The sequence below is a fragment of the Myiozetetes cayanensis genome, unplaced genomic scaffold (assembly GCF_022539395.1).
Source record: "Myiozetetes cayanensis isolate MyiCay16 unplaced genomic scaffold, myiCay2020 scf27, whole genome shotgun sequence".
Lineage (NCBI taxonomy): Eukaryota > Metazoa > Chordata > Aves > Passeriformes > Tyrannidae > Myiozetetes > Myiozetetes cayanensis.
The window spans coordinates 4604492-4614604 of record NW_026087488.1 but is presented as its reverse complement, the minus strand read 5'-3'; the positions used below and the strand labels follow the sequence as shown (position 1 = coordinate 4614604).

Sequence of the window (10113 nt, the reverse complement as noted above, 5' to 3'; positions counted from 1 at the left end):
AAAGAAATTTGTGGGGGTGGGAAAGCCGGGCCAGGGGAAGGCAGGACAATAGGTATCCCTCCCACTCCCCGCATGGCTCATAGAGGTTCACACAGCCCCACACCAGTCCCCCTGCACAACAGGGGGTTATTTATTTACACAGCAGCTTGTTCTGAACACAGTACAGGGCTGGGGGTGCACACAGGGAGCCCCCTACCTCTCCTTTCTGCCTTTCTGGTGAAGGGCACCCAGATTGAGACCATCTCCCACCACCCAAAACAGCCTCTCTTCCTACTCCTGCACCCTGGCCACAGCAGACCCAAGCCAAGCTTGGGTCTGGCCAGGCCTTGACACTGTTCTGAGGTGCTTTCCTGGGCCACAAGTCTGTGACAACACACCCCACAATGTGGGGAGAGCCCCAAGGCAGGGCATCAGTGCCATGTGCTCAGTCCATCTTGGTGGGCTCCTTCTTACGCTGCCTGGTCTCCCGGACAATCTTGACCAGCGACAGGAGAATGGGGACAGCCATGGGCAGGAAGAGCGGGATGTAGATGGCAAATTTCTGATCGTCAGGGAAGTAGAGGAGGTGGAGGAGAGATGGGTCAAAGAAGGCCCGCTCTGAGGAGGTGACGGCCTCCTTGCTGGCCTGGAAAGCTGAGTGCAGGTGGCCCATGGCCAGCTTGGCCACAGCACTCTGCACTGAGGCCACTGCTCGGTACACCTGTGAGGGAACAATGCCAAGGTTCAGTCCCTGGCCAGGGAGGACCATCAGGACACCCAGCCCTCTCCACTCCCCACCTCAGGGTGCCCCAGCCCTACCTCAGAGGCAACATCATCCTTGATGACAATGTTCCCAATCTTGTCCAGGAGCTGGGCCAGCGAGGTCAGTGTGGTGGACACAGTGGCAATGTTCTCCACAGTGTGGGCCCAGAGCAGGTGGTCCAGTTCCCAGTCAGCCAGCCCCTCATTCCCTGGGCTTTCCAGCAGGAAGTCAGGGGGCAGCTCTTCCCGAGACAGCCCAAAGAGTAACCTGGGAGTAGAAGGGAAGGTCCCAGCCCATATCACAAGCCTGCGTCTCCACAAGCTCCCTGCTCTTATTCCCTGCTATGTTCAGTCCCAATCCTGCTTAATTGCCTCCTGGATTTGGGGCAGGACAAGCCAACCCTCCCACCTTAGGGGACAGGAGATGTGCCAGCACCCCTGGCCATGGAGCAGTGATGGCCAGTAGCCAGCACCTCAAAGGCCACGGAAAGCCACCCTCAGCCTCCCAGAGCCCACAGTGTGAGGAGCAAATGAGCTGCTTGGGTCCAGCTTGCTCTGACCCCACTGATTCCCACATGGGCCAGGGGAGCACAGAGAGGTTCAGGGAGAGAAGAGAGCATCCTCACCGGAGCTGGGCCAGGAAAACCTCCATCACTCGTGCCATGTCCACGTCCACGTGCAGCGGGAGGGAGGCTTGAGGGGAAGCAGGGGCTTCAACGTTGTAAACCTGCAGGAGAGTTACGTCAGTGAGGCACAGCTGGAGCCTCGGGGTTGGTAGGGTCACCAGCTGGGAATGGGGAACCACCACCTTGTCTGAGCATTGCCAGCACCCCCATGGTCCCATACCATGATGCCACCCCAGCGGGGGCTGTGGAAGGCGTTGGTGCTCACTGGGGCTCCATCCTTGTCCTGGATGTACAGGGGGGAGTGGGAGCGCTCTGGCACGTACAGCAGGAAGTTCAGCACGGGGTAGAGTGAGGCAGCACTGGAGCCTGCAGTGGGACAGAGTCAAAGAACTCTCCTGGCCAGCAAAGACAACAAGAGCAGCCCACAGCCCAGCTCCTCCTTCACAGCCCCAAGCAGAAGTGCCACCCTGGCAGGTCTCAGTCACCCTTGCTCCCATCCAGAGCTGGCAGGTGGAAAAGGGCACAGGCCACAGGTCCAGCTGTCCCCTCTCCCTCAGCAGAGCCAGGAGAGCCAGGTCCTGTGAGACAGATCTCAGGGAGCCACATGAGCACAGTGCTCACCCAGGCGGGCCTCCACGGGGTTGATGACGTGTGGGAGGCTGTGAGCGCTCAGGAGGAAGCTGGAGGATTCCTTGTCATAGCGTGGTGTCACTCCTAGGATGGCATAGTACAGGATCTGCGGGCACACAAGGGACGTGTTGCTGGCAGAGAAGTGCATCCCAGAGCACCTGGGGAGCCCAGGGCTGGGCTGTCCCCACCACCTCTCCCAGCCCTCACCTGTGAGTCCACAGAGAAGTTGGCCACCAAGCTCAGTTTGTCCAGGACGGGCTTCACGTAGCGGTTCACGGCCCCCTCGATGTCCCAGTCCACGGCGTGGGACTTGGGGTCAGGGTTCAGCAGGCTGAAGGTGATCTCATACCCTGCCGAGGACCCACAGCCTGTGAGGCCCCAGCACAGCCACCACTGCCACAGAGCTCCCCAGAGCAGCAGGACCCAAACCCTCCTCCCTGGCCTGCCCCAATGTGGGGTCACCCACCAGCGCCCCACCACAGCAAGCACAGCACAGACCCTGCCCCAGAGACACTGCCAAGGGAAGACCCCGGGGTGTGTTAGCCCAGGAGACATGCAGGGATGCTACAAGTGGAGCAGGGAGGGGATCTCCCCCAGGGACAGCGGGCTTTGCCCCGGTCAGGTCCGTACCCAGGCTGGATTTCAGGGCGCGCCGCGCGTCGGGGCTGAGCCGGCCATCGGGCACGCGGTCCGAGAGGGCGGCGGCGATGGAGGCGGCCGTGAAGGACATCACCTGTGTCACCTGCCGGAGGCGGGTGTGGAGGGCAGCCAGGGAGCCCCCAGCCCTCACCAGGGCGCCGCGGTGCCTCCCCACGTAGACGCTGGTGCCCTGGGGACGGGGCAGGAGAACACCTCAGTGGTGCCACCCGTGACACGTCCCTCCCCACAGGGCACCTCCGAGGGGTGAAGCACCTCCTACCTGAGGCAGAAGAGGGGAGGTTTCGGGGACCACGTACACGGTCAGGGAGCCCATCGAGACGTCCTGCAGCGGGCGCAAAGCAGCGTCAGCCTCTGGGGAACACAGAGCCATCAGCAGGGTCGGGGATTTCACTCCAATCCCCACTCTGAGACACAGCAAAGCGTGCCCTCTGCGCAGCAGTGACCAGGTGCTCAGCACCTCTCCCCACCAGTCCCTTGCTCCAGTACCTCGTGCAGTGGTGGCAGCCAGAGCCGCCTCCTCCTGGGCCGTGGTGGCCCGATAGGCCATCTCATAGCGGGATGTGACGCTGGTTCGCACTACAGGGGGGAAAAGCTGAGTGAATCCGTTAACCCTGGTCCCCAAGGCCCCTCAGAGGAACAAGGGCAACCCCAGGAGGATACATGCTACAAGGTCCTTTGGGCACCAGCTGGTGACCCACCATGGCACGTGGCATCAGCTGGTCAATGCAGGCAGCAGGACAGCCCCCCCATCACCCAGGCACATCCCACCCTCCCAGGGCTCCATCCTCCACATCCCCAGGGAGAGGGGCTGGTCCCTTCCCTGCAGCACGCTGGGGGCCTTGCTGTCCCCTCTGCTCCCGTGCTGGGGAACGTGGGTTTGGGGTCTGGGGAGCTCCGGGCTGCCCGGCAGAGAAGCCACGGGCAGGTCGGGACCCCTCGGAGAAGAACAAGGGCACCCAGGAGGGGCAGACGGGGCACGGACGGACGGTGGGGGGGTGTTTCTCACGGTTCACGGAAATCTCCATCTCCTGCACGTCCCTGAAGGGCAGCGGGCTCGGCAGGTCCCGGGGCACGGACCCCGGGCTGAAGACCACGGTCACGGGCACGACCAGCTGAACCTGCACGGGGGCAGCGTCAGCGTGGGCCCCCGAGCCCCCGGAGCCCCCACTGGCCCCGGACCCCCCCGGCTCTCACCGGCTGCTGGCCCAGCCCGTCGATGTCGGCGTAGGGCAGCGCGGCGCGGTAGGTCTCGGTCGTTCTCCACCACAGCGGCAGCCCCAGCACCACGGCGATGGTCGCGAAGGACAGGGCGGCGCGCCGACCCCGCGCCCGCTCTGCGGGGACAGCGCTTCAGCACCGGTCCAGCTCCCCGCACTCCGGAGCCGGAGGGCTGGGAGCAGGAGAGAGCGAGCGAGGGAGCGCCGGGCCCTCCATCCCACCCATACCTGCTTCGTCCGCGGCCATCGCCGCCGCCGCCGCTGCCGCCATCTTCACTTCCTGGTCCGGCCGGGGGGGCGTGCCCTGGGCCCAGCCCAGCCACTCAGCGCTCGCCGTGCCCAGAGCAGCCAATAGGCGCGGAGTGCGCCGCTCGGCGGCACAGACAGGCGGGCAGAAGGACCAATCAGACCACTCCCCGGCCCTGCGAAGGCGGACTTTGCGCTCTACGAGTGCCGCGGAGGGACACACAATGCCACCGCCTGCGCGGACCGGCGAAGAGGGGCTCCGGTGCGACGTCAAGCGCCAGGACCGGGAGTGGAGGACACGGGGAGTGGGGAGCACAGGGCCTGCTCAAGGGCTCCTCGCCCTCCCCGCGGCCAATAGGGAGAGCCTAACCAGCCCCGCGCCGAGCTCACAGAGCCTCCCGATGGCAGTGGGTGGGCTGAGACCGGACACAGCTCATTGCACGAGTGAGCTCAGCAGGCTTTGGATGGTGCCCGGAGCGGGCAGCCCGGAACGGGGCAGCTCGTGGTTCCCGGGCGCCCCGCGGCGAGGAAGGAGGCGGCGCAGCGCTGTCTCTACCATTTATTCGTTGTTAGGCTATTTGGTACACGGGGTGCACACACGGCGAACACGACACAGGCGCCCCCGAGGGCGGCGGCGACCAGGACTGCAAAGCTACGGCAGGGCAGGGGCACCCCCAGGCCTCCCCTCCTGCCCCCCCACGCGGCCTTGCCCTACTCTCCAGCCTCACAGCCCCGCCGGAGCCCCCTGCCAAAGGGGCAGCCGGGCGGCTCCCTGCAGGGCCCGGGGGAACCCGGACCCCCCACTCCAAGCGCGGGTGCGGCGGCGTGGGGCCGGCCCGTCGGCACGCTCCCCTTCCCCTCCCCGCGTGGCGGCTCCCCTGGGTGGCTGGGGTGGAAGCGGGGTGTGAGCAGTGGCGGGGAGGGGGCCGGGCCGGGGGGCCGGCGGGGTGCCCGGCCGGGGCTCAGTATGCGTGGTTGGCCACGTAGAGGGACTGCCCGGCGGCTCCCGAGTCGTCCCCGCTGCCCTCGTACTTGCCCAGCGCCGCCAGCCCGTTCACCTGCAGGGAAAGGAAATGTCAGTGGTTTCACCCCAACCCCATGGGGTGTGGCCCTTGGGGTCTCCCAGTCCCTGGGGTCACAGCTTTTGGTATTCCCCTCCCACAGGGACAGGGCTCTTGGTGTCCCCCATTTCACTGGGCACAACACTTGGCGTCCCCCATCATCCCAGATCTGATCTGGTCCTTGGCACCCCGCAATCCCCTACTGGGGACACAGCCCTCACTGTCCCCCATGGAGACAGTACTGTGTCACCTCCTCAGGGTCTGTGGTCCTTGGCATCCCTTGTCCCACGAGGCACAGACCCTGTGGGACGTGGTCCTCAGCATCCCTCCTCACCCATGGGTTCACAGCCCTCGGCATCCCCGCCATCCTGGGGGATACAGCCCCCTCTGTTTCTCCACCACTCCATGGTGGCACAGCCCTCAGAGTCTTTTATGATCCCATGCACACACAGCCCTCAGTGTCCCTACCACCCCATGGTGACACAGCCCTTGGTGCCCCCACCACCCCAGGGGATGCAGCCCTTGGTACCCCCTCTCAGGAGGGCCACCCCCATCACCTCTGCACGCTTGACAAACTCCTCGGTGGCAGCGTCAGCGTTGTCACTCTGCCCACGCCAGGCGTTGAGCGCCGACGCCTGCAGCGCCCGCCCGTAGGAGAAGGTGAGGGCCCATGGCCGCACCAGCGGGCACGTGTTGATGGCGTTGAGGTTGATGGAAGCCTCCTCCTCACTCTGACCCCCAGACAGGAAGGTGACACCTGCAGAGAGCAGGGTTATGGCACCGGGCAGGGGGACACAAGCCATCCCCCTCCTGGTCCCTGCCACGTCCCAGGGCTGGTACCTGGCACGGCTGGGGGAACGGTGCGGCGCAGAGCGGTGACAGTGGCCATGGCAATCTCCTCAGGACTGTACTTGGTGGGGCAGGAGTGCCCAGGGGTCACCATGTTGGGCTTCAGCAGGGTCCCCTCCAGGTAGACGTGGTGGTCGCTCAGTGCCTTGTAGACAGCTGCCAGCACCTGGGGAGGATGGGCAGTGTGGAGTCCCCCCAGCAGGGCACAGCACAGCTTAGTGCCCACCCTGCTGCCACCCCACCACTCACCTTCTCAGTCACATACTGGCACCGCTTGAGGTCGTGGTCACCATCAGGCAGGATCTCCGGCTCCACGATGGGCACGATGCCGTTCTGCAAACAGCAGGCAGATGCCATCACGGTGATGTCCCTGGGCATCCCCCAGCCCCATTGTAATGTGGGACACTGCCCACAGCCAGGAAGCGATGCTCATCCCCAAGGCTCAACCCTTGACAGTGATGCCCAGCCTCATGGGGGAATGCCCAGCCTGGAAGGGTCAATTCTTGGCCCCATGGAGCAATGCCTGTGTCTGTGAGGTGATGCCCAGCCCCACATAACAATGCCTGGCCCTGTGGACTGATGCCTGATCCCATGAGTGATGCCCACCCCACAGGGCAATGCCCAATCATCCACGTGAGGTGTTACCTGGCGCACAGGTCATGTCCCGCCTCACCCATGGGATGATCCCCAGCGGTTATCAATGCACAGGGTCAGTGCTGAGCCTCATGGATCTGTGCCCGCCTCCGTGAGGCAACACCTGCCCACCCAAGTTAATACCCATCCTATCCATCGCCCGCCCTGTGGGGCGATGCCTGCCCCCAGACACAGACCTGCTGGCAGATGCTGGCGTAGCGGGCCAGGACGTTGGCGTTCTCCATGATGGCGAGTGCGGAGGGGGTGTGCTCGCTGATCTTCAGCACGCAGCGCCACTTGGCAAAGTCAGCCCCATCCTTCTTGTACTGGGCACAGCGCTCCCACAGCCCATCCAGACCTGCCGGGCAGCGCGTCAGCCCCACAGCCCCAAACCCGCGGCCCCAAACCTCACAGCCCCAAACCCCATCCCCTGCCCGCTCTACCTACCCTGCGTGGTGGTCTCGCCATCTGTCCCAGCCAGCGGCACAACACCCTTGTCCACCTGTGGAGTGAGGGGAAGGCGGTGCTGAGCCCCCACCAGCACCCTCCAAGCATCCTCAGCACCCTACAAACCCACCGGACACCCCCTCACACCTTGATGCCCACGACGATGCCCTTGTCCTTGATCATCTGGACGAAGGGGGTGCCGTCGTCAGCCTTCTGGTACATGGTCTCGTGGAAGAAGATGACCCCCCCGATGCATTTCTTCACCCGGCTGTCGGCGCTGAAGAGGATCTGGCGGTACAGCCGGCGGTTCTCCTCCGTGTTCTCCACCCCAATCTGGTTGAGGCGCTTCGCCATGCTCCCTGAGGGCACCCAGCAACCTCGTCAGCCTCCAGGGTGGGGAAAAAAGGGGTGGCGGGGCAGATCCCCCCCTTTGCCCAGACTGACCTACGGACTCATCGGCTGCCAGGATGCCCTTCCCGGGGGCCACGATCCGCAGCGCGATGTCCGACAGCTCCTTCTTCTGCTCGGCCGTGAGCGCGGGGTGTTGGTGCGTCATGGTGGCGGTGGCTGCGAGCGGACGGGGACTGAGTCACGCACCACCGGGGCGGCTCCCGAAACCACTCGTACCCGCCTCCGGCGGGGACCCGGGACCCTCCAGGGGGCTGAGACCCCCGCCCCACCGGTCAGGGGATGTTGTGTAAGCCTCGTGGCGGGCATTCGTGGAGGATGCCGGGGAGTTCCCAGCCATTTTGCTGCCTTGCCAGCCCGCCCCCAGCCCAGCCATCTTGAGGGAGCGCAGTTCCGCGGGGACCGGGGCAGGGCCCCGAGGGCACGAGGATGGGGGTATCCCGGGGCCGGGAATATTCTGCGGAGGATGGAAACAGCCCGGGGATGGGGATACCGGGGGACCGGAAATACCCCGGGAAAGAGGGAAGAAGAGAACCCAGGGAGGCACTACCTGCGTCTTGCGGTACCTGGGGCTTGGGGTACCCCGGAGATGGCGATCCCCCCCAGGGCCGGGGATACCCCGCGGAGAAGTACGCGGGGAATGGCGATAACCCGGGGGGACGGAAATACCCTGGGAATGAGGAATGGGGAGTCTCCGAGGGGCACAAACCGGGGATGGGGGTACTCGGAGTTTGGGGCACCCCAGGGATGGCGATACCCCGAGGCTGGCGCCGTCGCGGGGCCGGTGATGCCCCCGGGAACTGGCGCTCCCCTCGGGGCAACACATTCCCCGGCCGGCACCATCGGGACTCGAGCTCCGCCAGCGCACGAGGAGTCTCCGGGGTCTCCCCAACCCCCCAACACCCCCATGTCCGGGGGTCCCTCTGCCCTGGAGCCCCCCAGCCCTGCCCGACCTCCGGGAATGCCGCGTGGAGACACCCCGGAGGCTCAGTGGGGCTGCCGCCTCCCGCCGCCGGCGTCCCCCGCCAGCTCCCCCCAGCCCCCGGCTCCCCCGACCCCCGGCTCCCCATACCGTGTAGGGCGGCGGCGGCGGGCACGAACTGCGGGCTGCGCGCTCCGGCCCCGCGGTAAATGTGGCTGCGATGCCGCAGAGCTACGTGACCGGCGGGGCGGCACCGGGCAGGACCAGCCCCCGGGCCCGCCTCCTGCCGCCCCCGCCCCGCCGGACACAATCCCCCGGCAGGGTCGTGCCCTCCTCCCACCCCCCCAGCCGGCATCAACTCCCGCGCTGGTGGGGACCCCAGGGTGACAACCCCGGGCTGGGGACCCCGTTGTACCACCCTTTTGCAGCCCCTCGCTGTGATGGGGACCTCTCTGTGCTCTACACACACACACACAGAGTCCAGGGACAGAGCTGAGTTACCCCCTGCCATGAGCAGGGCCCCCCGTGCCACGCAGGCAGCCCACTGTGCTACCACCAGTTGCTGCTGGAGACCCTTCTGTGCCACAGACCCCTGCTTGGTTATGGGCAGGGACCTCCTCTGCCACCCCCTTGCTACTGCTGGGGACCCACTGTGTGCACCCCTATTGCCACTGCCAGCTAAGGGCAGGGACCTCCTGTGCCACCCCACTGTTACTGCACCAGACACCCTGGCTGGGTCACCTCTGCGACCAGGGGCCAAGCCCCAGCAGCACTGAGCCCCAGACCCCCCAGGACAGGGTGGGGGCACTCACTGGAGACCAGCCCCCCTAAACAACCGCCTAGAGCCGGCACAGAGGGACAATACCAGTGTCCCCACTCGCCCCATGGGGACAGCCGCCAGGGCCCCACTGTGCTGAATCCCGCCGTAAAAGGAGGGCTCAGCCGCCTCGCGTGGCCCTAATCCAGGGAAAGGAGTGCATTTCTCCCTGCATCCCTGAGCCAGGAGCCCCCACTGCCAGCCTCACATCTCAGGGGGCCATAACCTACCCCACTGCTGCCAGCAGGGTCACAGCCAGAGCAGGGAGAGAGGTGATGCCAGGAAGCAGGTTGTGCCGCTTCTCCACAGGCCACCCACGCACCCGGGGAATAGAGGCACAGCCCCAAACACCTCCATTCCCTGGGGAAATCAGGGTGCCAGCACCCCAGGTGTCACAGTCCCTGCCTCGCACAGAGCGCCAGGGCTGTGGCAGAGGGCAGGGGAAGGTGATTCTCTCCCCGTGGGCAGGAGAAACAGGCCATTAAAAACCAGAGCACTTGTTTGAGTGCTGCTATTTTGGGCAATTGCAGGGGAGGGAGGCGCCGTGTGGTCCCCACGGCGGTGGGGAGCATCCTTGGGGTCGGGAACACCGGGATGGGGATCCCCCCAGGAGCTGCCCTAGCAGGGAAGGAGGGAGGTGAGGTTGGAGCTGTGCTGGGAGCAGGGGAGCCCCTAAAGGGAGCCCCCCTCCATGCAGCAGCCAGGGGGGGGGTTGGGAGCAGGAGCTGGCAGAGCTCCCAGTGCTGGCTGAGCCATGGGATGCTGCCTGCTGGAGCCATGCTGGGAAGGGGAAACATCCCTGTGCAACAGGCGTGTGCCCACAGCCCCGTGATGGGGAGCAGGATGCAGCCTCTGG

General features: G+C 65.7%; 3 protein-coding genes across 3 annotated transcripts; 1 reads left to right on the top strand and 2 right to left on the bottom strand.

Moving 5' to 3' along the window:
* Window positions 1-100: 100 nt before the first annotated feature.
* On the bottom strand, window positions 101-4160 carry PIGS (phosphatidylinositol glycan anchor biosynthesis class S). Its single transcript, XM_050322053.1, has 12 exons — window positions 4103-4160; window positions 3852-3991; window positions 3664-3775; window positions 3144-3233; window positions 2917-3008; window positions 2628-2826; window positions 2205-2347; window positions 1989-2103; window positions 1588-1733; window positions 1368-1468; window positions 799-1009; window positions 101-700 (listed from the first exon to the last, which is right to left on the bottom strand). Exons 1-12 carry the CDS (start codon window positions 4143-4145, stop codon window positions 425-427), a joined length of 1668 nt encoding a protein of 555 aa, XP_050178010.1. The 5' UTR covers window positions 4146-4160; the 3' UTR covers window positions 101-424.
* Window positions 4161-4665: 505 nt separating this feature from the next.
* ALDOC (aldolase, fructose-bisphosphate C) lies at window positions 4666-8731 on the bottom strand. Its single transcript, XM_050322059.1, has 9 exons — window positions 8591-8731; window positions 7555-7677; window positions 7258-7469; window positions 7111-7165; window positions 6861-7021; window positions 6280-6363; window positions 6022-6196; window positions 5739-5938; window positions 4666-5178 (listed from the first exon to the last, which is right to left on the bottom strand). The coding sequence occupies exons 2-9, from the start codon at window positions 7664-7666 to the stop codon at window positions 5083-5085; spliced, it is 1095 nt and encodes a 364-aa protein (XP_050178016.1). The 5' UTR covers window positions 7667-7677; window positions 8591-8731; the 3' UTR covers window positions 4666-5082.
* Window positions 8108-8827, top strand: LOC126643610 (basic salivary proline-rich protein 1-like). Its single transcript, XM_050322122.1, has one exon. The coding sequence runs from the start codon at window positions 8108-8110 to the stop codon at window positions 8825-8827; it is 720 nt and encodes a 239-aa protein (XP_050178079.1).
* The last annotated feature ends 1286 nt before the right edge of the window (window positions 8828-10113 follow it).